Source organism: Rattus norvegicus, chromosome 15 (genome assembly GCF_036323735.1).
Source record: "Rattus norvegicus strain BN/NHsdMcwi chromosome 15, GRCr8, whole genome shotgun sequence".
Taxonomy (NCBI): Eukaryota; Metazoa; Chordata; class Mammalia; order Rodentia; family Muridae; genus Rattus; species Rattus norvegicus.
Window position 1 is genome coordinate 57,481,693 of NC_086033.1, and position 27,682 is coordinate 57,509,374.

General features: G+C 45.6%; 1 protein-coding gene across 3 annotated transcripts; it reads right to left on the bottom strand.

The window, feature by feature from the left end:
- Window positions 1-4,653: 4,653 nt before the first annotated feature.
- Window positions 4,654-27,289, bottom strand: Slc25a30 (solute carrier family 25, member 30). Of its 3 annotated transcripts, XM_008770873.4 has the most exons (11): window positions 27,208-27,289; window positions 23,389-23,530; window positions 20,868-20,998; window positions 19,142-19,289; window positions 15,766-15,860; window positions 14,334-14,419; window positions 13,738-13,833; window positions 12,893-13,017; window positions 11,016-11,154; window positions 7,855-7,935; window positions 4,654-7,244 (listed from the first exon to the last, which is right to left on the bottom strand). In XM_008770873.4, exons 3-11 carry the CDS (start codon window positions 20,929-20,931, stop codon window positions 7,203-7,205), a joined length of 876 nt encoding a protein of 291 aa, XP_008769095.2. In that variant the 5' UTR covers window positions 20,932-20,998; window positions 23,389-23,530; window positions 27,208-27,289; the 3' UTR covers window positions 4,654-7,202. The 3 variants fall into 3 exon arrangements, with proteins under 3 accessions (XP_008769095.2, XP_063130508.1, NP_001013205.1); XM_063274438.1 differs by lacking the exons at window positions 23,389-23,530; window positions 27,208-27,289 and adding an exon at window positions 21,858-21,988; NM_001013187.2 differs by lacking the exon at window positions 23,389-23,530 and having other exon boundaries at window positions 6,393-7,244; window positions 27,208-27,269.
- Between the last annotated feature and the right edge of the window lie 393 nt (window positions 27,290-27,682).

Sequence of the window (27,682 nt, forward strand, 5' to 3'; positions counted from 1 at the left end):
ATAAAATATAGAATCTTAATAAAGTTTGTAATTTAGACAGTGGTGCTGTGCCCATGTTAAATCACCAGCTTTGATTGTGCATGGTTAGTTAAGATGATAACAGTAGGCAAACTGGATGAAAGACACACATGAACTCTTTATACAAATTCTGGACCCTTTCTGAAGTCTAAATTTATCTCAAGAAAGCTGAGTATGGCAGCTCGTGTTGGTAATAACATCATCAGGGAGGCAGAGACGAAGGGATTTCTACAGCTTGGAGACTGAGGCGGGAGGATTGGAGGCCAGTGTGGGCCACAAAATGAGAGACTTGTCAAAGTCAAACAACAAAAGTATCTCAAAATAGGAATTACAAATCTGGGGCTGGAGAGATGGCTCAGCGGTTAAGAGCACGGACTGCCCTTCCAGAGGTCCTGAGTTCAATTCCCAGCAACCACATGGTGGCTCACAACCATGTGTAATGAGATCTGATGCCCTCTTCTGGTGTGTCTGAAGACAGTGACAGTGTACTCATATACCTAAAATAAATAAATCTTTTTTTTTTAAATCTAATGGTATAAAAAATAAAGTTCCAGCTGGGCACATGCTTTTAGTTCCAGCACTCAGGAGACAAGGCAGGTGGACCTCTTGAGTTCAAGGCCAGCCTGGTCTACAGAGTGAGTTCCAGGACAGACAAGACAGGGCCACACAGAGAAACCTTGTCTTAAAAAGCCAAAGAAGAAGAGGAGGGAGGAGGATAAAGGAAGAAAGAAGAAGGGAAGAAGGAAGGAAGGAAAGAAGGATGAGGAAAGAAGGAAGGAAAGAAGAAAGAAAGGAAGGCTGTTATTTTTTTTGATAAAATGATTGCAAAATAGTTAAGAAAAAATGAAATAACAGATGATCCTATTGGCCGAATTGACAGACGCCCACCCCCATCCGTCTCCCCTCTATTTTCTTCTCTGTCTTCCAGTCAGTTTTGTGGTAACTCCCATGTGTTACCTCCCATGACTGTAACTAATACCAGGGATAATCGTCTTATAAAGAATATGCCAAGTTACTCTTTCAGTCACTGAGCCCAGCTTCAGAGCACTCTTCCCCAGCACTGAATGGAGGAGAGCCCAGCCCACTGTACTCAGCACATGTGTCATGTGGTTCTGGGGTATATAAGAAAGCTAGCTAGGCATGGGTCTGTGAGCAAGCTTGAGAACAGCATTTCTCCATGATTCCTGCCATTTAGTTCCTGCTTAAATTCCAGCCCTGACTTCCTCCAGTGATGGACTGTTACCTGGAAGTGTAAGCTAAATAAATCTTTCTTCTCCTATCTTGCTTTTGGTCAGGGTGTTTTAGCACAGGAACAGAAATTAAACTGGAAGAGAGTAATCAATTGATTTCTTATTGGATTAAGTTTCACTCTACTGGAGGGGATTTCCATCTGATTATCAACCCAATTAAAAGCCCATAGTTGGGAAGACCATAGGCCTCAGTAAGGAAGTTCCTGTTGAAATGACTCAAATGACTTATAAGCTAAACAACTGGGGCCTGGTCATGTCTCTGCACAGTCATGTGGTCTCAGCATCTCCATCTCGTCCTGCTCTCGCCATCTATCTTGGAGTGTCACTGAGTCACCATGAACCAAACTCAGCAAGAAGGAATGGTTTTAGTCCATCCGGCCCCCAGGCTTGGTAAGTATTAAGAAAAAAAACAGATGCTCAAAATCCTGGATTCCATCCTTATGATTGCAAAGGCTTCTGAAATATGAAATCCACTCCCCTGATCTGTGGGTTTTGAAGTGACAGAAGTGACCTGATGTGGCAGTAATCTCACATCTACCAAAACTGATCAAAGTCCTTGTTTCTACTGTATGTAAGATACTTACATATTGGGTGTACTTGAATTATACCTCAACCAAGGTGCAAGGGAGCGAGTGGCATGAAGATTTGTACATAGTGACGCTGAGGAAAAGTTCACTGTGGCTGCTGAATTAAGAAGCCTGGGTCTGTAGAAAGGCTTTCTGTACAACAGTCAGAGTTCTGGCCTCACAGGAGCCCACAGTGCCCTGGTCCTGCTTGTAGAGGCAGGAGCAGGATGAGGGCTTCATGACATACATCTGCCATCAGCTTCATGCTGGACCAGATCAACTTGTGTTAGACCACCTGCAGGAGAAAAATGGCCACCCTTCCTCCTACCTCTGGGAGTCACTATATCAGTGGCTCTCAATCTTCCTGATGCTTTGACCCTTTAATACAGTGCCTCATGCTGTAGGGACTCCCCCAAACATAAAATTATTTCATTACTACTTCATAACTGTAATTTGATACTGTTATAAATTGTAATATAAATATACAGGGCATCTGATACCTAATCCTCAAAGGGTTTCGACCCACAGGTTGAGAACTAATGCATTAGAGCCTTGGTATCTTTACCCACTGAGCCATCTCACCAGCCCTCTCATTTGGGTGTTTGTTTGTCTTAGAAGACATGGTTTCTCTGTATAGCCACCGCTGTCCTGAAACTTGCCTCCAACTCAGAAATCCACCTGCCTCTGCCTCCGGAGTGCCATAATTAAAAGCATGAGCCACCACCATCCCCCTCCCCACCCCCCTCCCCACCCCCCCTACCCCCAGCTGTTTCGGTTCTTTTAATTGGTTTATTGAGGACAGGAAGCTGAGCCTAGCTTGGAGCACCAGCTGTGACCACCCCTAAGTTCCTAGAAGTCTTCGAGCGTTGGGTAATGGGTATTAAACCAGGCAGTGGTCAGTCTCTGGTTCCTAAATAAAGTAAGTGGCCACAACAGCATCGAAACGTGAAAGGTATAGCCACATGGAGTGCAATGCTGTCATGACCATGGGGGAAGGGGTGGCTCCCAAGGGCCCGAGACAAAGGTACTATCCCTGTCTTCTCTGTTGTCACAGACTGTGAAGAGAGAAGATGTGGATAGTCAGCTCGACAATGAATCCTGGCATGTGCCTCCACCATAGCATCTAAATCCTTGGCCAATGTCGCTTTTCCCCTGCTGACAGTTTAATGAGGCCGAATGTGTCTAACAGGTGCGACAACCCAAGCGAGAATGCCACTGTTCGGAGGCATTTGAGAGCCACCAGCAGACAGTTAACAAGTCTCCCTGACCTTTACAAGAAGTTACCCATGTAAGGGCATGGCATTCCATCTCTTACAGAAGGAAGTACTCACTCCCCCACTCTTCTACCAGTGCCGCTGTCAGAAGTAGTGAAGAAGCACAGCTAACTACTGACACTTGGTAGCCCGAGGGCTCCCACTGCCTAAATAAAGACCTCTATTCAGGTAATGCCAGATCCTTAACTATACAGAGATGGGGCAGCTTCCTCAGGAAAAGGAATTCCTGAACAAAGCAGAATGAATAAAATTGCCGCCATGACATCAACATCATGACGTCATGACGTTCATGTCAATGACATGAACTCAATCCCCAGAGTTCACACAGTGAAAGAAGACAAGTGATGTCCACGAGCTGTCCCCTGAGCCCCGCTCGGGTGCTGTGGCACACAAGCAGCTCTTTCACACAAACACACACAAAATGAATAATGGCAAAACAAACAAAACCAAAAACCAAAAACTGTAAGTGAGATTGTACAGTGCTTGTCTGGGACGCGCAGTTCGGGTTTAGAGCTCAGAGCAGAACTAACTCAACTAAACTCAAGACCACAACCAGTTGGCCCTAATCGAGGGCGGTTCATAGTTTAACGCCTTAGGGAAATAGGCACAAGCTTGGCTTTATCTGCTGTGCTGAACTCTCTTGACTCAGATGGCAGGAAACGTGAACCAGAGCTGAGGGTGAAGGGTTTCTCCTCTTCTCACATCTTATTTTTTTTTCTTTTTTTTTTTTTTTCGGAGCTGGGGACCGAACCCAGGGCCTTGTGCTTGCTAGGCAAGCGCTCTACCACTGAGCTAAATCCCCAACCCCACATCTTATTTTTATTCATCTTTCTATCTTGCCTCTTGACAAGTCTGGGTCATGCCACAGGGTTGATACATAACATTACACATATGTGTAACATAAACACCAAGAGCTAAGATAAGATAAGAAGCTATTGGCACGGGTAGCATGGTGTGTCAGCACAGGCTCACCGGTTCTAATCAGGATCTGATGATACAGGAAGGAGGGGAAGCATGGGAATGGGTACCTTCACTGAATTTCCCTGTGAAACTTAACTGCTCTGAAAACCATACCTATTAACAAGCAAAGTTTCCTCTTCTACCCAGGACTTAACAAACCGTTATATGTAGCTCAAATGTTAAGAAGACGGGCATCTGGGCAATCATTTAAGTAACCCAGAAGTTAATTAGCCCACTTCATACTTAACTTTGTTGTGTGCAATGAAACGAATGTCCTTGTCTAGTCCACCTGACCAACGACCCAAGCTCCTGCTTCTAGCATCTCCTAGCACTGGATGAAGGACTGAGGGATTATGATTGGGGCTGTGAATGTTGAGTACTTCACAAAATGACGTGGGGATGGAGGTGGAGGAAGGGGGCCATCTCTTAAGGACAAAACAAAGAGTAAGGTGATCCCAGGAACTTCTCCAAGCAGAGAAAAGTTTCCGAGACCACTTTCACAGTCACTGTTTCTTCCCCTGCCTTCTGGATCCTTTTGGTCTTTGTCTAAATCTCTCCATGCATCTGAAATAATCGCAAGCCATATTATCATATATTATTTCCATTTATTAAATGAAACAAGGTTTATGCCACACAGTCCAACAATGTATAAAGAGCTTGAAGTAGAAAAGCTTGTGGAAAATGTATACTCTTTACATGGTACATACAGTTTTATAGCTCATAAATAAACACAGAGAACAGGAGCCATTGTTCACATTACCGACCAGCAACACAGAGCAGCAGTAACAACACAAACACAATTTCCTTCGACTCAGCCACAAAAACTTGAAATGGTCTCACCATACTTGAGGAAAATGACAGGTGGTGAAGTGTTACAGCCACACCCACATCACCAAGTGCTTTAAGTTGTCTCTGGGTTAGAAATATCAACAACCGTATTAACTCCAGAGAGAAGAAGGCAGGGTAAGACCCTGTCCTATAAGGCACTTAATAAATTGACACTACCCTTGTCTTAAAATACTGCAAATTTGCCTTGAAATATGCTGATGTTTTACGGCGAAATTTAGGTTTCTTTTATCCAGGTTTAGACATAGACATAATTTGAATAAATTGATAATACTGTCTGATGGCCACTCTTTACACGAGCTTCAAAATGGACCCATTTAAACTTTAGAAATTACCTTCAAACTTAAAAAAGTAAAGTGGTTTTGTTGTTCTTTGGGGCTGTTTGTTTGTTTGTTTGTTTGTTTGTTTTGGCCAGTTGGTGGTGGTGCACACTTTAAATTCCATCCAGAATTCAGGAAGCAGAGGCAGGGAGATCTCTGAGCTGGGGGCCAGCATGATCTACAGAGCGAGAGCCAGGACTACACAGAGAAACCCTGTCTTGGAAAATTGGAGGAAAAAAATTAGGAAGGAAGGAAGGAAGGAAGGATAAAGAAAAGAATTTTAATAAAAAAAATGTTTTTGTTAAAAAGTGGTTTGAAAAAGTTGAATCCTTTCAACTCAAGAGAGAATGCTTTGGAGTCTATCACTTCAACGGAATGTTCAGGTCAGAAGGAAAAATGTCTCTAACTCATAATACTAGGAGCCAGGCCCGCAGCCGCTCAGACTCTCTACTGCCACCTAATGGCGTGCAAAGGAATTGCCTTTAAGCCACCAATCGCTCTGCTCTCTGAGGACATTTAGAAACAAAATCCTGCTTCACAAACTGTTTTTCAAAGGAACCATTAATAAATAAAAAATAAAAAAAAAAGTCAAGTTGAAATGCTACGCCAGACAAAGTGCCCAACTCTCAGGGAAAACCTGCATACTTCTGCCTCCAGGAGGAAGGGGCATTCGGGAATGCACTGGGCACTGCACCGACTTAGAGCCTCCTTTAGTGAGAATGCGGCCTTCACAGGGCCCACCTGAAAGCACGGGATCCCTTCTAGAAAGCTGTTGGCTCTTAGAGACAGCTGTTGCTTTGGAAAGGGTAAGAGGTTTTATCAGTCTCAGGAGAAACAAAAACAGGTAGAGGACTGTTGTCATACACCTCTTATCCGAATGGAGATAAACAGAGATGCACAGGCCATCGATTTGAGCTGGAGTGGAGCTCAGTGTGGGGAAGACACCCAGAACACACAAGGGTTTGATCGCCAACATCACAACAATGAAACAGGAAGGAAGAAAACAAATCTTTTTTTTTTTCTAATTTCAAGGAAATCAACTAGGAAAACCTCAGGTAAAGGGTTGTTTGGCTGGTTGATTTTTAACAAACTCACCTCAATATAAAGATTCGAACTCTGGCGCCTCACCTCTTCGATTCAGTAGTCAACTAAAAAATATTTCTCCTGCAGTGTTCTTTATTTAGCAAAGGCTTTTGGTCACCAGGACCAGGAGAGCCCTATGGTAGGCCAACTGTTGACTGACAGATGTAAACACACTCATCCTTCACACAGCAGCCTCTGCAGTTTTTCCTTCATGTAACCCCTACTTAACAAAGCATGATTATCTCCATTTGTTCAGTATGGAAATAAAAAACTTTGCTACCAAAAAAAAAAAAAAAATCCTAGGGCAAACGGTTACCGTTACCTCACAAAGGTCGAGTCTGTCTTTCCGTAAGTGAAAGGTCCTGCCCAAACAGGAATTATAAAGCAGTGCTAAAGACCTACTCGCTAAACTGTCCAGGTCTGGGGGATAAAAGTCCAGATGTAAAATGTTTTCAGATGACAGGAAACTAAAGCTCTCAATGGTAGAGGAACACTACTACTCCACCACTCCAGGGGCCTCCTCAGAGCAGCTGCCGTTCACAGCTGGAAGTCAGGCAGCGAGGCTGCTCTCCAGGCAGCGGCACACGGTTCTGATTTCCTGCAGGTTTTCTACGGCAAGAAAGATGTATTATGTGCACTGATTATCTCGGATGTCAAAGGGCACTTCAATGGTAACCACCAGCGAGTGGGTGCTATTGCGCTCTAATCTCTGAGCACAGACGAAAGGCGTCCAGCACCAACACTCGACAATCTGAAGAACCGGGTCTTCATCCATTGCTCCTGTCCCAGAAGCTGTGGTGAGCTGTGGAGTGAGAAGCAGCCAGAAGCAGCACAGGAGGCTCTACCATAGTGAAAGTCAGTTTGTCAGAACAATAGCTTGTGTGGTCACAAGTCCAGTTTCTTCAGCTGTTCGTAAGTCAAAAAGAACTGCGGTTGTGGGTTAAGGCTGCCAACCCCAATAGACAACTTAGCCTCTCTACAGGCAAACGCCTGCTGTCAGCTTGCCAAGAACACGAGTCCACTTTAGCTCCACGCTGAGAGTCTCGGGCTGTCTCCACAGACGTTGCCCAAGGTCAATTCAAAATAGAGAGATCAGACCTGAGACCTACAAACCCCATCACCTTGGACTCCCCAGGAATGACATCTGCCCCTCCTTACCTGCCACCTGGATGCTAATCAAACAGTGCTGGGGTGTGCCGTGGTCAGTAAGCACCCCACAGGAAGCAGGCTTGTACACTGATGGACCCACATCCTTCCCCAGGACCACAGGATACAACAACCGCATCACTGTGGAATCACAAATACCGTGAACTCCTCCAGCAGATCCTAGTGACAATCAATACCTTTCAATAGAGACACCATTGAACTAAGAGCCTCAGTGCTGAATGAGACCTCACACCCCCTAGAGATGGAGTGGCTATTTCTTATGATCTGAGGTACTCAAAAGAACCTCACTTCTACTTTACAACATAAATAGAAACAAGCTACAATACCTAACTGCAGCCCTGTCTACATCGACCACAACAGAAAAGGATACAATGATATTCCAAGGACCAAGGCGCAGCCAGTTTGGCCAAAACCCTTTATATAGAGCAAAAAACCCTTCATTCTTCCATGTCTATTAAAAAAGAAGACAAAACAACATTAAGTTCTGTACTGCCTGGTTTCAAGTGTCAACTTGACATAAACTAGTTGTCAGAGTAGAAGGAGCCTCAGTTGAGGAAATGCCTCCATGAGATCTACAGCATTTTCTCAATTAGTGCTCAATGGGGGAGACCCTAGCCCATTGTGAGTGGTGCCATCCCTGGACTCGTGGTCCTGGGTTCTACAAAGCAGGCTGAGCAAGCTATGGGGAGCAAGGCAGTAAGCAGCACCCCCCCCCCCATCGCCTCTGAGTCAGCTCCTGCCTCCAGGTTCCTGCCCTACCTGAGGTCCTGTCCTGACTTCCTCCAACAGTGGACTAAAAGTGTAAGCCGAATAAACCCTTTCCCCTCTTACTTGAGTTTTAGTCACGGTGTTTTCATCAAAGCAATAGAAACCCTGAGGCAAGACCCATTTTCTAGTTATATCAAATGTATTTACAATGTGTCAAACCAATATACTTTTTCATTAAAATTAAATCCAAAAGTTGAGGATGTTTCCCCCAGGACCTAAATGGTGGAAGCTAGAACTGGATCCCACAAGTTGTCTCTGACTGAGCTTGGGAAAACCTGAGATTGCTACTGTGGCCTTTCCAACTTAGCTGTGGCGAGGAATATCCCCACGCTGCTTCTCCGGCCACCACCTTCCCACCACCCACAACCCATGGTGCCTAAGGTTGGTAGTGCTGATGAATATATAACCAGCCCATGTGTGGTGCCTGCCAAGTTAATGTCCAACACAGGAGGACTGCAGCTGCTAATGGAACTACCTACTGGCTGCTGGAGGCAGGGGATTCAGGAGATGGGGAAGTGCAGTCACTGGTCTGTGAAATTTCCTAGGACCTAGTCCAATCTAGATGCAGAGCACGTAGAAAAAGCAAGTGCTTGAGTGGACTGGACGAGCTTTGGATGATGCCATTTACAGACTACAATATTCTTGCAATGGAAACCATCAGGGGCTGTGCAGAAGGCTGGGCTCTTCTTGGTCATTAATTCTACTCAAACACTTGATATTACAGAGAACCGCTGACTGTTATCAGCTTTAATCAAAGAACAGAGAAAAATGAAATACACTACGAGCTTACTCAAAAACAAAAGACAAGCCTATGTAGAAGGACTGATTAGAGGCCTTTTCTGTCTCTTTGTTCCTTAGAGACTTCTGCACGCCAATCGCTGCACACAGAGAGGACCAACCCCTCCCAAAGCAGGCAAACAGGAACTCAATGAGAAAGAATCAGACTTAAATATGACTTAGTTTTAAGTACAGACCGATAGCTTCCATGCCATCTGGGCTGCTAAACAAGCCAGGAACAAATAAGCAATTTTGATAAAGACAGCACTCATAGCACATCTGCATCCCATGTCTCCTGTCTTTGCCTCATTAAAGCAATACCAGAGGAGTGGGAGTGGAGCCCAGATGGTCCTTGTCCAGCCACCACCAGGCTGGTTCACTCCCCTGAACCACATAAAACCCAGTGAGATGGCACATGCCTGTAATCTCCCTACTAGGAAGGTGGAGGCAGGAGGATCACAAGTTCATGGTCACACTCGTGACCTACTAAGTTTAGGGCCAGTTAAGGTTATATTAAGATCCTGCTCCAATAAAGAAGGAAAGGCTGGTGGAGGGCTCAGCAGGTGAAGCCGCCTGCTGTCAAACATGCCTGACCTGAGTTTGAGCATCAGAATCCATACAATAGCAAGAGAAAGAGAGAGCTGACAGCTCCCAGTTACCTCTGACCTCTAACAACCACTGCCATTCCCACCCTAACCCCAAAGCAAAGATGAAAGGGTAATTCTCAAGCTGGAAAGCAATCCTTGCAGACTACAAAGCTTTAGCATCATGCTGAGACCTACAGAGTGCCCCTAAGCCTGGCTGCTGGCAACCTGGCAGGGAAACTGAACCCCACCTCCCGATTCCCCTCACCTCCCTACCCACCCCCACCCCCCCACAGCCTGGCTCCAAACATTTGACTCAAGAGGGAAAAGGTCCACTTAGGAAAAGGACAGCTTCATGGCCACAGAAAACATTACTAGTTTAGCGTCCTTCCTAGCAGGGGAGATGGGTGTGGAAAATGAACTTAAGTTTACAAAATTTTCATGTAGATCTTGGACTTTCAACCCTGGTGTGACAAGATGGTATGTCCTGCCAGGAATGGTGGCACAGGCCTTTATTCCCAGCAAAGGCAAATGGATCTCTGCAAGTTTGAGGTCAGCCTGGTCTACAGAGAACTTCATGACAGATAGGGCTGCACTATTGAGACCCTGCCCTAAAAATAAATAAAACAGGGCTCAAGGGTTGTATGGGTTCACTCAGTTTTAATACTTGTCCTAACGTCGTTACTTCAGTGTGTGTGTGTGTGTGTGTGTGTGTGTGTGTGTGTGTGTGTGTGTATGTGTGTATGTGTGTGTATATGTGTGTATGTGTGTGTATATGTGTGTATGTGTATGTGTGTATGTATGTGTATGTGTATGTGTGTATGTATGTGTATGTGTGTATGTGTGTGTATATGTGTGTATGTGTATGTGTGTGTATGTGTGTATGTGTATATGTGTGTATGTGTATGTGTGTGTATGTGTGTGTATGTGTGTGTATGTGTGTATGTGTATGTGTATGTGTATGTGTGTGTATGTGTCTGTATGTGTCTGTATGTGTATGTGTGTGTATGTGTATGTGTATGTGTGTGTGTGTGTCTGTATGTGTATGTGTGTGTATGTGTATGTGTATGTGTGTGTATGTGTCTGTATGTGTATGTGTGTATGTGTATGTGTATGTGTGTGTATGTGTGTATGTGTGTGTATGTGTGTGTATGTGTGTGTATGTGTATGTGTGTGTATGTGTGTGTATGTGTATGTGTGTGTATGTGTGTATGTGTGTATGTGTATGTGTATGTGTATGTGTGTGTATGTGTGTATATGTGTGTATGTATGTGTATGTGTGTGTATGTGTGTATGTGTGTGTATGTGTATGTGTGTGTATGTGTGTGTGTCTGTGTGTATGTGTGTATATGTGTGTGTGTGTGTGTCACAGTGTCACAATTGTGCACAGGCACTTACTCACCTGCAATAGACAATCCAAGGTACCTTTATAGCCCGAGCATCTGCCATCTCGAAGATCTCTCTGATTCATCATGCGGGTCCTCACAACATCGACTGGGTTTGAGGCCAAGGCCCCCACCAGGCCACAGGTGAAGCTCGAGCTAAGGAGAACACAGGATGAAAGACGACAAGAAGTTAGCTATCACTCGGCTACAACCACAAAGGTGGGGGGCCAGACAGCTTCCCCCAAAATTACTGTAAAGCAAATATGGAGCTACGTAAGTTGCACCAAGAACGAGGTCCCTGGGCGGAGAGCTCAGCAGTTGAAGGAACCGGGGCTCGGACCCAGCGCCCACACGGTGGCTCACAGCCCTCCGTAACTCCAGCTCCAGCGGGTCTGATGCCCGTTCTCTGCAGGCACCAAGCATGTACACAGTGAACATACATACACATACATACACAGGTAAAACATACATGTAAAAAATAGGCCTAAGGATAAATAAAACACAAGACCGCCTCACTGCATGCCCACCATGATCTTAGGTTCTACAGAACAGCGGTTCTCACCCTTCCCAATGCTGCAACCCTTTAATACAGTCCTTCACGCTGTGGTGACCCCAACTATCAGATGACTTTCACTGCTGCTTCATAACTGCAATTTTGCTACTGTTGTGGAAAGGAATGTAATATCTTTATTTTTTAACAGTCTAAGGCAACCCTGGATCATTTATCCCCAAAGTGGCCACAACCCTCAGGTTGCGAAACACTATCCTAGACTTTCAGTCTTACTGGACCATAGGCTACACTGAGTGTCATGCTAAACTGAGTTATATTTAGCCTAAATCCACTGTGAACCTAAGTAACTGTAACCACATTTCTATAAGTTCCTGAGTTATGTAAACATAAAACGGAATGGTTACGCTTTCCCTCCCACGTAGAGCTGGAAAATCCTAAGTTGAACCCAGGGACATTTCCTGCCATTTCCACGCCTCTGGCCATAAACACTCCTACGCACTGTGGTGCTGCTCTCTGAAGCCCTTCTCCTCCTGAGCGCTTCGGCTCCTCACCATCCCTTCTGTTCAAATTAAACTCCACTAAAATTAAACAGTTCACATAATGTCACTGCCGGTCTTATTTTATCATCATCAATCAGCTCAAGGGTTCCCAGCTCAGCATTCCTCACACTCTGAACTGATCACAACCACCCTTTGCTTGGGAGGCTGTTTCGTTCACACTAGGGTTTACTCCTGTTTGCGGCATACCGCGTTGGCAGTAGTGCTCCCCCTAGTGGTGAGAACCAGCACACTCGCCACACTTGACTAAAGGCCCCTGTCCACATCAAGTCACACAGATTAAATGATCTATGATACATTCCTACAAATGTGATAGCCTGCACTTACTAAAAGACTGATTATGCACAGGCAAGATGGCTTGGCACTTAAGAGGGTGTATTGTTCTACAGAATACAAGCTAAATTCCCAGCACCCACATTAGAGGCGCCCAAGTGCTGAAACTCTAGCTCTGGGCCTCTAACATCAATGCCTCTGACTTCTGCAGGCACATACACAAGAAGTGACAAAAATGACTAAGCTGTAGGAACTGAAGTGAAAATATATTTGGGGTGTATTGTCACGTTTTAAAAAGTAATATAATACAAACATTACCTTACTTGTTTATGAAGCACGTGTGATACCTGCAAACACACAGTTCACATACATACAGGTATACAGCTACCTATGAAGGCAAAGCTTTTCACTCCGTGCCACTTGACCTCTGTATTACAATTTTTCAAATAAAAAATACTATTATAATATTTTCACTAAAATGTCCATAAATTTACACAAAATTTCACCTTAAGTTCATGCATACTTAAAACATTTTAAAAATCCATAAACATACAGAAAATGTGTTGAGACAGTATCTCCCATCAGGCCTGAGAGTATCAGGTGCTTCTTGGTGATGTCATAGACTGGAAGTTCCACACCGACCACAATGGCTGCCCTCTGGGCTGTGAGGGACACGCCCTGGGTAGAAACGAGAATAGCAAATGAGTTCCAAATCCCTGCAGACAAGGCCAAGGTATAGGCAGTGCTATCCCACCATTACTACTTCTGCCATTAGGGAGCGGTGTGCTATGACAGAACAGAAAAGGGCCACCCAGCAAGAACTCGACAGCTCTGATCACTTCTGACTCTGGCCAGCCTGGGGCTAGGGCAAACCATCCCTGAAAGCCTCCAGCTTCTCTGTCACACTGAGGGATCATACCAGGGTCTATGTAGGGTCTATTCTGTGAACCGATGAGCCCTGAGTCATGGGGTTCCTAGGAAACAGCACTCTTCGTGGGCACTTGCCTAAACACAGACTTCACCTAAGCCATGAAACTGAACAGGCCAACCACCCAGTGGGAAGGGGACCCCGGGGACATTCTAAGAACTGAAACAACAGAAAATAAAACAACATCAAGTTCGGTCCCCAGCTCCGAAAAAAAAGAACCAAAAAAAAAAAAAAAAAACCAACATCAAATAAAAGGTCCTCAGCTTTCACAAAACCCCACATATGTACCAACCAAAAGACACTTTAAAACTACAAGATGTTCATGTTCTCATTTTATAGACAGATAAATTAAGAAGGAATCTTCAAAGGCAGGAAATGGTTCTTCTTACTCCCTGATGACACTTAAAGTAAAATACAGTGAGGAGAAGGGCGAACAGAAGCCAGGGTGTGGTGCTGCTCTACGGGCTCACCTTCCACAGTCCTCTAGTCCCTTCCTGCTGGTAAATGCTAATGAAGTTGCCTATCATTCCTCCTTGAACAGCGCTGTTCTGTGCTTGCATCCGGATCTACAGACCATCATAAAGAACAACATGAGAAGGAATCTGACCCATTCTCCACCCCTCCATCAAAGACTTAAGAAAACCACCCATCCAGTGCTTAATGGTTTATGGGGGAAAAACTAGGATCATCATGACTTTGAGCCAGCCAGTGGTGACACACATCTTTAATCCCAGCACTCAGAAAGCAGAGACAGGTGGCTCTCTACAAGTTTGAAGCCAGCAAGGTCTATTGATTGAGTTCCAAGACAGCCAAGGCTACACACACACACACACACACACACACACACACACACACACACACACAACCTCTTTTTTCCTACTTAGTAACTCATAGAGAAATAGGTTACACCTGGTCTTCAAGTGGTGGGATTAAAGGTGCACACCACATGCCATACTAAAGAAAGCGATATTAATATCAAAGACAATGTCATCTAAGAGCTACCCAGTGAGCTCGGCTGTAGTAAGTGTAAGTGTGGGATGTGCCTTACCATGCAGCCAGAACTTACTTTCAAAACATCAGTTGGATTAGCAATAGCTGAGGATATGACTCCAGACAGGATTCCACACACAACATTGATCAGCAGGGTTTCATCTACAAAGACACAGTGAATGGCTTTTTTGTATATAAAAATTTTTGGGGTTGGGGATTTAGCTCAGTGGTAGAGCGCGTGCCTAGGAAGCGCAAGGTCCTGGGTTCGGTCCCCAGCTCCAAAAAAAAGAACCAAAAAAAAAAAAAATTTTTTTTTTGCTGTAAATGACTCCAATATAAGTAATGTAACCCATGACACTCTCTCTCTGTTCACCAGAATATAACCGCATGCTCTGTGAATCAAGCAATTCATTTTAAAATAACTACGCACTGTTCATCTTAGATGGACATGCCGTCCAACTGTCTTGTAAATATTCATATTTACCCCCAGACTCATGCTGCTGGCAGAGCTATTAATAGCCAGAATGTATTCATCCTGTACCTTCCTGAAAGTGGATGGTAATCAATTTTAGAAAATTCATTTGACAAGCATAAACAGTAAGCACATAGCTAGGCACTTTGATCATAAGGACAAATGACTGTCCCCCACCCCTAGCTGAGCAGCTGTTGACAGCTGATGATTCGTGGGGTAGTGAGAACCATTTTCCTTTAAGAGTGTAGCTCTGGTAGGCCAACCACACTGCAGTGGATGCTCTCACACCAGGAGTACAAGACAGCACCTAGAGTCTGAGTTATAAAAGAAGGAGCATGGCGTTGGGAGAGGATGAGGAGGTGGGTGGGTCGGGGAGTTAGGGAGGAGGGGATTTAAAAACAAAAAGGATGGGCCACGCTTTTAATCCCAGCACTTGATTGAGGAAGGGAGAGGCAGGTGGACTCTGTGAGTTCAAGGCCAGCCTGGTCTTCAGAGAGTTCAGGACAGCCAGGGCTACACAGAGAAACCCTGTCTTGAAAAACAAAGCAAGTGAGGGATAGAGAGGTGGCTCAGAGTTAAGAGCACTGACTGCGGGGTTGGGGATTTAGCTCAGTGGTAGAGCGCTTGCCTAGGAAGCGCAAGGCCCTGGGTTCGGTCCCCAGATCCGAAAAAAAAGAACCAAAAAAAAAAAAAAAAAAAAAAAAGAGCACTGACTGCTCTTCCAGAGGTCCTGAGTACAATTCCCAGCAACCACATGGTGGCTCACAACCATCTGTAATGAGATCTGGCGCCCTCTTCTGGTTGTGCAGACAGAACATTGTATACATAATAAATAAATCTTTTTTAAAAAAAAAAAAAAAAAGGAAATGACTACAGTACCTGTGCAAACAGCTCCTTATACACGTTCTTCCACTCAGCTCAGTATGAGCGGTTTACTTACTCTTTGTACCAAGTCTTTCCTTACTGGTAGAAAATTAACCAAATAATTGAAAACTCATTCCAAAAACTAACCGCAGGTGAACAGGTTGCCACTCACCTTCCGGGCGTTCCACAGCCAGTCGCTTCAAGCTTTGGTAAGTGCCGATCTTGATGGTTCCATAGGAAGCCTGGCGCAGCATTGCAGGTGCAATCCTGTCACGTCAGCATGGAAGCAGATAAAAGCCAACATCAGAGGGGCCCACGCGCAAAGGCATAAACTATACGGCTGGGATGGACTTTCTGTTTTCCGTTTGGCTTTGTTGTTTGAGACAAGGTGTCTCTATGCAACCCTGCTGGCCTCTAATGCACCTGCCTCTACCTCCCAAGTGTTGGGATCAAAGTCATGCACCACCACATCCAGCTTAAAATGAAAATCTTAACATTAAAACCGGAAGAAAACCACACATGGGTCTTGAAGGCAGAGGTAATTATTAGGTCCCTGGGTGGAAGCTTGAGGCCCGTACTTAACCTGGAGGAAAATGCCAACGTGGAGTCAATCTGCCCATTCACATTAAAATGCACAAATACTCCTTTCAGAGTACAAAGAATCCAGGAAGGCTGGTGCCTCCTGAAGAGCACACTCGGTTATTTCCTGTCCCTGTTTTTCCAATGGCATACAGAATTCAAGCCACAATTAACAAACACAAGGCAGATTTCTCCATCCTAGATACTACCCTCCCATCCTCTGGGAGGCCAACCTGTAGTGTGCTTACCCTGTGTTAGGTTTGAAACTCAGGACACAGACAAGCAGCTGAGATGCCTATTTAATATATCAAAACAGACTTGGCCCCAGGTTCTCCCAGCATCCCTCAGTCCCTACATATTACAGAATATGGCTGGGTTGTCCTTATTTGGAAGGCTCTTCCCTATACAATGCAGACATTTTGGTTACCTGCCCCTTTTGTACCTTTGCCCACTGACCTTTGCCACGGTTCTCTTCCCTTCCTGTCACAGGGCCAGCTCAGTCTGGTCTTGTCCACTCCGGGCTCTCACAGATGTCTGACACTGCTTTTGCTCTCCCACACATCTGCCATAAACTCTCTCCTCTACCACACCTTGGAGTAGCCATGCCCTTTCCTTCCCGTTTCATTTTTTTTTTCATTCAGCCCCTAGCCCCTTGGCCCAGCTCTTTCTACATTTCCCTCCTCCTACATTACAACCTGAGAGCCCCCTCACCAAGGCGGCCAGACAGACAGATCACAAGGCAGTCTCCACATAACATCTCATGTAACCTTTGCAGCATCTGACCCGCTCCACTCTCCTCCTCTCACCACCACTCTCTACACCACAGCTCCCACACATGCCTTCAGGGAGGCTCCCCCAGGATGCTGTCTCCTTCCTCTCCTTCCGCCGCTCTTCCAAGCCCATCCACTCCCATGGCTTCATGCTCATCCTAACAGATGATTCCTAGACCCATATTCCAACACAGTTCTGAAGAGTTTCCAGCTGTTGTCCAGTTCTTCAGTTTAGACATCCCGCATATGTCCCTATTAAATCTCCCACAGAGTCCACTTCCCTCCATCTCTAAGCATTAGCCTTCCTCCTCTGTCTCCTGTGGGGATGGAGGTGGGGTGGGTGGTTATATCTACACACTAGTGAAACCCACAAGTCCAGACCTCAGCATTTACTTCCTCCTACCTGGGAACCCCATAATGAAGTCGCACAATGCTGCTGATCCTGCTGCCTACAGCTTTCCGGTCTGCCCCCCCTCCATCCGCAAGACCAAAACCTCAGCTCCCATCTCCTGTCTCTGCCCCCAGCACGATGCCCATCTCTCAGAATTCCTTACTCTTCCTCCTGTGGCAGCCGTGTGCCTTTCATAATGGAGGCCTGCTGGAGGCACACTCCCTACAACAAACCTTTCGCAGCCCTCACTCACCACGGGCAGAGCCAACCCAGTGTTGATAAGCACCAGGCAGACGCCAAGGATGAGAAGCAGCCTTAGTCCAACTGCACACATGTGCCATGCGTCAAGGTCAGATAAGCCAGAGCCGTCATCAGCTGCAGCTACTGTCACAGTGAATGAATCCAGGTCTGCTGGACCTTCCCGCTCTCTTGTTTTTATGCACAATTAAAGATTTTAAAAGTACTGACTTGGCCGTGTGTGGTGAGGAGGCTAAAGCAGGAGAGTCACTTGAGCCATGAGTTCAAGGCAGCCTAGGCTACACAGCAAGACCTCTCTATGGAGGAATGAGTGAGTGGACAAATGAATATAAATAAAATGTCTTGGCTGGATTTAAAAACAAAGACCTCTGGGGATTGGTGAGCTCACGGAGGGCTTAGGTCACCAGTGTGGGACAGGTGCTTGGCATGGCACAAGGCTGTCCATTCTCTGACACTCTAGTAACACTCTGGCCTCATTTCTTGCTGTTCACCAACTCCCAACCACCCATGCTGGAACACTTGCTATCTGTAGGACTATGAGGTTGCCTAGCTATATATGAATACCCCTACACCCTTTGCTCACCTAATTCTTCTTGAGCTTTCAAGGTCTGCTTCTGTACTTCCTAAATGGCCTGAAAGTCCCACCTCCCTGCCCTCATGGACACCAGATGCCACTGTACACCCATTTCCACATGTGCAGCCCCATCGGTGACAGTTCATGGGGGACTGTAGGATCTATCTCACGCTCACCCCTCTCTGTGCTCTGAGAAAGGCTGATCCTTACAGACCACACCTCACAGACACCCTTACAGAGGACCTCCAGGAGTCCAACTGATGGGAGAGGGAAGGGAAAAGGAGAGAGCAGCAAGGCATCCTACCCCACCCTACCCCACCCCACCCCTGCAAATGACCACATACCGTAGGCAGCACCCTAGCACAGTCTTCTACCACAAGGCATCACCTTCCTGGACTGTGGTACCATGATTCCTGCCCTTGGCCCTTTAGCCTATGATCACTTTGCCAGTTCCTAGGTGCTTCAGTAAGTACCCTTCAATTGTTCCCTTAAGCCTTTGATAGTCCCTCAGACCCACCATTTAAACCATCAAAGGGTGTTGTGTTCCCCGTGAAGAACTCAGAATATAGGTCAAGCCTTACCCTGCTCACTGCCCCATCAGTAGCTTAATGAATTTAAAGGAATTTGCAAGCCTTAACCACAAGATAATATTTTTATCAAGGTAAAAATCTAGATACTTCAGGATAGCTAAGTGAAGGGTCTATTCTTTCTAAGGGTGAAAGGCTATACAATGAAACATTTTAAAAGCATGTACTTTTTATCATTATTTGTTTTTTAATAAAAAGATAGTTTACCAAACCCTTTGCTACATATGGACTTAGATAACAGAGTTGAAATTAAAAGGGGAAATTTACCATGGTAATTTCTGTTTCCAAACCCTTGCCAGTGTTCATCTTTCCCCTCTATGAAGGGGCTGCTTTAAGCACGCACTTCAAAGGACCCACAGTTAAACACAAGCACACAGAAGTATACTCACCCTGAATACAGCGCCCTCAGGCCTTCTTCCCGGCCTATCCTCATCAGCGCGTGCAACATTCCTCGGTACCTGATCTCTCGGAACTTGGCATCATTTGTCTGGCCTTGAATCTGAAGCCGAGTCTTAGTCAAATCAATTGGAAATGTACCTTAAAATGTTAAAGGAAAAGAAAACAATGTCTCCCTGAAAAGAGAAACGTTAAGAAGTGGCAAGGCTGGGGAAACAGTTCACTTGATAAAGTATTTTCCTTGTAAGCATGGAGGCCTGGATTTGATTCCCAGACTCCACATAAAAAGCTGAGTTGCTGGGACTCTGGGCAGATGGAAACAGGGGCTGCCTTGTGGCCAGGTGGCCAAGTCTACCTAGCAAGTTCCAGAGTTACTGAGACCTGTCCAAAAAAGGTGGACCCAAGGAATGGCTGCCAAGGTAGCCTGCTGGCATTCTAGAACTCAGGAAGCAGAGGGAAAATCAGTAGTTTGAGGCCAGCCTGAGCTACAGAGCAACATCTTGTCTCAAAAAAAGAAAGAAAGGGGTTGGGGATTTAGCTCAGTGGTAGAGCGCTTGCCTAGGAAGCGCAAGGCCCTGGGTTCGGTCCCCAGCTCCGAAAAAAAGAAAAAAAAAAAAAAACAAAAAAAAAAAAAAAAGAAAGAAAGAAAAAGCAGAGGTAGGCAAAAAATTACCAACTCCCCCAAAATGAATAAACACTGTTGTTTTGTTCTGGGAGATAGGGCCTCGTGCTGCCCAGCCAGTCCTTCAACTTGCTGTGTAGCCAAAGCTGACCTTGAACTCCTGGTCTGCTTGCTCCCGTCTCCCATAATGCTGGCTTGCAGGGATGGCTACCATACCCAGTTAAACGTTTATTTACTATGTCTGTCTTTTTATAAAGCAGAGTGAGGAGGAGGAACTGCCACAGAACACGGATAGACAAAATCATTTACACAAAGAAGAAATCCACTTAAAACCTCAAATATTCTTTATGCAAGAAAAGGCTAAGATTAGGTTCCATGACTAAACAGAGGCTTTAAAGTTTAAGAAGTTTTCTTTGATAAATGAAATTGGATGAGGTAGGTAAGAATACTTAATACTGACCTGTCCAGTTACCCAAACACATAAGACTCCATCCTCAAACAGTAACTGGCTCACTAAGTCCAGGCTAACTCATTCGGGGACAGGAATCAGTCTTTCAAATCCCATGATCCATTCACAGAAAGCTGAGCAGCATTATTGAGTGGAGGCTTCGTGAGCCTTGCAAGTCAACTGAGCAAAGGGAATGTCCAAGCCAGGAGCCAGGCAGTTAGCTAGTGTTTAATGAAACAGCACAAACCCAGGAGCAAGATGGAGAAACAATGCAATCGGATGCAGGAACAATGCAATCGGCTGGAGAACCCAACTCACAGAGTCAGGACGGAATGGGGGTGATACACAAGGTCAGTGACACAGTCAATCTGTCTGGTTCAGAGAAGGCCCTGGAGCCTGACAAACTTCTTGCTGCCCAGTGGATTTACAGTGGCAAAGTAGAGAAAGGGGCAAGGAAACAGGGAAACCGGTCAACTTTCCCCCTAGTGCACTTTAAACCCAAAGTTGCTAATAAGTAGCCAAAATGGCTAGGCTGTCTACACACATACCCAAAGAAGGCATGTCTGAATGTGGAGCTTGCAACTTGAACACAAAACCCAAGACAGCCACCACATCCCTCAGGCAAAGCTTCAGTGCCCAGGGCTCTTACCACATTCTGCGGTGATGGAGGCCAGCCCTCCGTACACAAAGGGCTTCCAGTTGAGGGCTGACATTTTCACTGTCTGGTCTTCTTACAGTCATTCAAACATTGCCTCCTTCTGGTTTGCCTCCAGGTTTGTTCTAGATAAAAAAGGGAAAATGATTCAAAACCACTGTTCTACTGCTGAGAAAAGACACCAGGACCACCCTAACTGTTATGAAGGAAAGCATTTAATTGGGGCTGGCTTCCGGTTTCAGAGGTTTAGTCCATTATCATCGTAGCGGGAGCAGGCATGGCACTCACTGGAGCAGCAGGGCAGAAGGCATGGCACTCGTTGGAGCAGTAGGGCAGAGATATCCTAATCTGCAAGCTAAGACAGACTAGGCCTGACATGAGCTTTTGAACCTCAAAGCCCACCCCCAGTGACACATTTTCTCCAACTAGGCTACACCTCCTAATCCTTCTAATCCTATGAAAGTTCCACTCCCTGGTGACTAAGTATTCGATCAATGAGCCACACAGAACTTCCCACACAGGCAGCTTCTGCTCCAAACTCTTATCCCTGGGTTTTATTCAGAGAATGCCCCCCAAACAACCCTATCAACCACAGGGGCAAACCTTGCCTTACTAAAGCTGAGCCCCGTGCCCTAGGCTCTGTGGTGGTTTGAATAAAAATGGTCCCGAAAGGCTTGTAGGGAGAGGCACTATTAGGAGGTGTGGCCTTGTTGGAGAAAGCTGTCCCTACAGGTGGGCTTTGAGTAGCTCACTGTCTCTTCCTGCTGCCTGCCAATCCAGACGTAGAACTCTCAGCTCCTCCTCCTGCACCATGTGTGCCTGTGTGCCACCATGCTTCCTGTCATGATGACAATGACTAAACCTCTAAACTGTAGGCCATCCCCAATTAAATGTTTTCCCTTACAAGAGTTGGCATGGTCATGGTGTCTCATCACAGCAATAAAACTCTAAGGCAGGCCCCATATGAGCAATCCATAATCTTACATCTCCAGGGGCATTAGCCTACATTCTGCCAGGCTGACACCCTGATGTGTGTGTGCACATCCATCACAGTGCACTGGAGGCTGCTTTCTAGCCAGTCTTCTTTACCGTAGATCTCGTAGTTTCTCACGCAATAAATGTTTGCACAGTCTCAGTGACTCCCTAAGGGAAAACATCATAGCCCTCTGGAATACTAGAGTTGAAAACCACTATAAACCTAGATCAAATGAAGCATCTTTAGCACAAACACAATCCTCTTTGAGTGTGTACTCAGTAAGTGTTAGCTCACCCTATCTATACTGTGTTACAAGCACAGAGGAAGCTTGGCATGAAGGAAAGTCAAGGCAGACCTTGGTCAGAGCACACACTTTGTTACTCTCTCATGCTAAGTGCCCCTTGCGCCACCACCACTACCACCATCACAAGAGCAGCCATCCCAACAAATTAAGAGTAGAGTAGAATATAAGAGACTTACTTATATTACTTTTGGATTTATATACATAAATTTCATGTGCGTATTTGTACATATGCACTGTGATTATATTCACAGTGATTACCTTCCGTCTCTTCCCCCTTTCCTTCTGAACCCCTCCTTCCCACCCAGTTTCCCAGTGGCTACACCATTAAGAAAGAAATAACACCCCACCTCCTCCAGCAACCATCACTAGTCACTAGTGACTGAGGAAGAGAAGGCTTCATTATCTCCTCCTCTACGCATGATGGGAAGTTAAAAGCCAATCTAGTGAGTATCCATCAAGCCCAGATGCCCATGGCTGCAGCAGCAATGTCATGTCTGGATGGCAGTGTTTCATGATATTCCTCTCCGTCCTCTCACTGGCCCAAAACTTACTGATTCAGCCAGAGTGTCTGGCCAGAGTCCTGAGGGTCCACCTGTCTCCACCTCCCCAGCACTGGGACTGCATGCGTTCATTGCTACACCTGGCTTTTAAATGTGTTCTGGAGATCAAACTCAGATCCTGGGCAAGCATTTTACCAGCTGAGCTCTCTCCCCAGCCCTCCCCACTATAAACCAAGTATCTGAAATGAACTGATGACTCTTACTGTATTCACCACTCTCTCTAGCCCTCTGAAACTCTCATCACCCAAACACTGCTCCCGCCCCTGCCCACCGACTATATGACTGGTTTTCAGAAGCTTGATGCTATATACCCATCAAGCAACGCTGTGGTGATGGGCTTCCTTAGAAGTTCTTCGCCCATGGGTGCAGCCCAAGTGTCTGTGCTGTTTCTGTAACTTGGTAAACTAAAGAAAGGCTGGCCTCAGGGACCCTGAAATCTAAATTTCTGCTTATAATGACTGTTCTGCAATGGTGATTCATTACAGATGAGTCTTCTTTTCATTCTCTCACTTACAAGTGTTTGTCTATGATATATGTGCATGGGCATATCTGCACACACACACACACATGCAAGCATAACACACACACACACACACACACACACACACACACACAAAACACACACATGCCTCTAAAATGCCAGCAAATGTTTATGGAAAGTGGAAGATAATTTACCGGCCAGAGAGATGATGATGGCACAGTGGTCTGGGTTCAATTCCCAGCACCCACATGGCAGCTCACAGCTGTCTCTAACTCCTGTTCCAGGAGATCTGACACCTTCACACGGACACATGGGCAAGCAAAACACCAATGTACACTTAAAAATAAAAATAAATATTTTTTAACCTTTAATTTTTAGAAATTATCTACACTACCATCATACCCTCATGCTCTGTCAACAATTAACTTTCTAGTTTTCTGTTGCTATTTCTGAGCTATCTTTAGTTCTAGACGTTTTAATATTAAGTATTTTTCCCCTTGGAGTAGTTTGTTTTGCTTTTGAGGCAGTCTCTTATGCCAGGCTGACCAGGCTTACTATGTAGACAGAGATAATGCTGAACTTCTCATCCTCCTGCTTCCTGGAATTATAAGCATGCATAAGCACTTGGCTTTATGCAGTGCTGAGGATCAAACCAGGGTTTCATGCATGCTAGGTGTGATGACTAATCTTGGTTGTCACCTTTACCCACCTAGGAAGGGGTAAGTAATCTCTATTGAAAAAGTGACCTGTTGTATGCCTGTGGGGCATCTTCTTGATTACTAATTGATATGAGAGGCCCAAGCCTGCTGTGAGAAGTACCATCTCTAGGTAGGTGGTGCTGAGCTCTATAAGAAAGGGAGCTGAATGTGAGCCTGGAAGCAGGCCATTAGCAGTGTTCCTCTGTGATTCTGCCTTTACTTCCCCTGAGGGTGGACTACATGTAACCTGTCAGATGAAACCCTTCCCTCCCCAAGTTGCATTTGGGAGTATTTTCCTTAGAGCAACAGAAAAAACAAAACAAGCACAGAAATTGGTACCAAGAGTGGGGTGTTACAGCGATGAAATCTTCCCATGTTGTTTTAGGGGGAAGACTATAGAAATGTTTAGAATCTGGAACTGCTGAGAACTCAACTCAGACTTTAATGCACAGTTGTTGTAGGAACTTAGATGATAATGCAGACATTGGAAGTCCGGCTTTCAGAAGGAAGCAAAGACTCTATTAGGGTCTTGGTGATATTTTGGATTAGGACTCTGTGATTGCTGATCAGCTGAGACTAAAGAAACAGTATGATCGTTCCTCTGCATAACACTTTACAGTCAAACAGTATCTTCCAAGGCTATTAAATACATATGCATGTGTGGGTGTTTACTGAAGACTGAGGGATATACCTTGGCTAGCATGTCGAAAGCTGAGGGTCCAAACCCTAGCAAACGCCACACACACACAAAAAAAAAAAAAAAAAAAAAAAAAAAAAAAAAACTGAATGAAAGTATCTATACAAAGAACCTCAAAAATTCTCTCTACACCTAACATATATACTGTTACCCATTCTATTATATCATCTCTGATGTGTTAATGAACATTTATTTCCACCTGCCTTATTTGTACAACTGTAAAGAGGGGCCATTAAAGCATAATACTTACAGGAAGTAAAACCAATAGGATTACAGGAAATTAAAAGGCTCTTTGCATAAAGAGAACAGTGAGGAGGCAGCTTAGAGAAGGGGGAGGGAGGGAATCTTTGCCAACTACTCATGAGATGGGATTAAGGAACTGCAGGTAAATGCACAGAGGCACACATGCCTTTAGCCCCAGCAATCTGGAGGCAGAGGTAATGTGGATCCCTGTGAGTTCAAGGCCAGCCTGGTCTACGTATCAAGTTCTAGGCTAGCCAAAGCTACATAGGGAGACCCAAAAACACCTAGCTCCATAGTGAGTCTCAAAAATACCAGAAATAAATTAAAAATAAAAATAAGTGATCCGCACATACAATAGAATTTTATGCAGCCATAAGAAAAAAAATGAAATCAAGGCATTTTGGGGAAACGTATACAATTGGTAGTCACTATATTAAGCAATATGTTAGATTCGGAAAGACAAATATTCCGTGTTTTATGCTTATAAATATATGTGTATTTGTAAGTGTATGTGTACAGATCACATTACAAGGAAGAGTCATGAGAAGGGAGGGAAAGACCTTCAGAGAGACAGGAAATAACTGGTGGTCTAGAAAGCAGAAGGGCTCTAACAGGGCAGATGGTGGATGGAGGGATGGGGGGATGGAGGGAGCTGAGGGCAGGTGGGTAGGGTGAGGACCAAAAGCAAAGAAGTCAATGCGATGAAACTAGCTGCTTTGTATGATCATTTTTTAAATTGGTACTGCTGGTATTTCTGAGGGCTTTCCGAGTTCCTCTTATATAATTAATAAATCATTTTAATTTTAGTCCATTCTTTCAGTCTACAGTCTTTTTTTTTTTAAGATTTATTCATTTATTATATATAAGTACACTGTAGCTGTCGTCAGATACACCAGAAGAGGGCATCAGATCTCTTTACAGATGGTTGTGAGCCACCATGTGGTTGCTGGGAATTGAACTCAGGACCTCTGGACAAGTAGTCGGGTGCTCTTAACCGCTGAGCCATCTCTCCAGCCCCAGTCTACAGTCTTTTTTTTTTTTTTTCTTTTTTCTTTTTTTCGGAGCTGGGGACTGAACCCAGGGCCTTGCGCTTGCTAGGCAAGCGCTCTACCACTGAGCTAAATCCCCAACCCCCAGTCTACAGTCTTAAACAGTAATCACAAACTACTCCCTTCTGTGTTCTCATAAATCTCTCCTCAGTTACACTGTCTTCTCATAAGCCTTTCCTATTCCCTATTCTGTTCTAAAAGCACACAGTGAGAGGCCGAGAGATGGCTCAGCAGTTGAGTACTGGCTGCTCTTCCAGAGGACTAGGATTTGATTCCCAGTATCCACACCAAGTGGCTCAGAACCTGCTTATAACTCCAGTTTCAGAGGATCTGATGCTTTCTGACTTCCAAGGGTACTTTGCACACGTGTGGTGCGTATAAACCTCACTCACTGACACATAAATAAGACTGGATAAATCTTTTGTTTTAGGTGTACAGAAAAAAAACAAACTCAGCACATATGGATGAAATATGGCGTTTAAAAACATTTTAGAAATGGTACCACTCTTTCACGAGATAACTGAGCCCATGTTACAAAAGTTGGCATCGACAATGCTAAGATCTAAATCCATGTAATCTCAACTTTACACTAACACATCTCCGAATGTAGAATCTGCAAGGGCGTTCTAGCATTGCTTTGCTATTCTTAGGCAAGAACAATCCTGACTATTACGAGTGTTTTGCCTGAAATTACACCCAGAGAGACTTTAAAACGCATTAGCACGTTAACTTCTAGAGCAATTCATTTGACAGGTTCTTGCGAACTCGCAAGCAGCAACCTGACTTGTTCCACGAGCGTGAGCGTGTGTGTGTGTGTGTGTGTGTGTGTGTGTGTGTGTGTGTGTACGCACGCGCGCGCGACCCTGCCTTAAAGAAAATGGAAATTGTTTATTATCCGTCTGTTTAGCTACGCTGATGATTGAACCAGGGACCCTGCAAACGCTAAATAGCTCAACCACTGAGCTGCATCTCCAGCCCTCCATCAGCAATTCAATGGGTGAAGGCCCCTATCCCGGGTACTGAGCTCGCGGGTGCTGAAGCCGCACTGTCTCTGCCCACGGATGGGAGGGGCGCACACCGGTGGGAGGAAGTGCCGCAGCAAAAGGTTCAATCCTTGAGCCTCCCGGACGGCCCTCAGCTATCCTCCACGGCTCCCTCAGAACCACCCGAATCCCGGAGCGAGCCCGGATCCCGGAGCGAGCCCGAGCCCCGGAGCCTCGTACCCACCCGAAGCCCGCGAACCCTGGGGCACTTCAGCCCAGAGCAAACCCGCCGCAGCGGTTCTCTGGCTGGGTCCATGAGGCAGCAGTGCGGCCGGGAACTCACCCTGCGGCGGAGCTCCTCCTGCTACTCCTCCGAGCCAGTGCAGCCGCCTGGGAGCACCTCCGTGCGGGAGCGGAAGAAAAGGCCGCCGAGCGGAGGGCGCGCCCCAGGCCGGGTACGTCTCCGCCCGCTCCTCGGCCAAACACGCCCACAGCACATTCTCATTGGTCACTGCCGACACCGGCTCCCTCAAGGCCACGCCTCCGGCCTTTGCCGATCCGACCCAGGAAGAGCGGGCCCCAGAAGCAGCCAGACTGGGGTTCTCAGGTTCACTGCTGGGAACCGAGCTGCGGGCTGCTCGCTATTCCCCACAGTCTTCAGTCTGTGAAGGAGAAACCGGGAAGCCATAGAGCCGAATGACTCTTCTCCAGAGGGGCTTCTCTGTGTCTTCCAGAACCTCCGCAGTCGCAAAGAAATCATCTTGCGTTTACTGTTTTACCCTAATTTGAAATGTGATGACTGAAAACTGAGAACCCAG

Bases quoted from the DNA above. Each gene is read 5' to 3' on its own strand.
- Slc25a30 (XM_008770873.4), bottom strand. From the start codon at position 20,931: ATGTCAGCCCTCAACTGGAAGCCCTTTGTGTACGGAGGGCTGGCCTCC. The intron at 7,936-11,015 runs GTGAGTAAGTGC...CTTTTTTAATAG, and splicing joins CCTTGGATTGTCTATTGCAG to ACATGGAAGAATGAAGGGTT. The intron at 7,245-7,854 runs GTATCCTTTTCT...CCACAACCGCAG, and splicing joins TTGGTCCTTGGAATATCATT to TTCTTTTTGACTTACGAACA.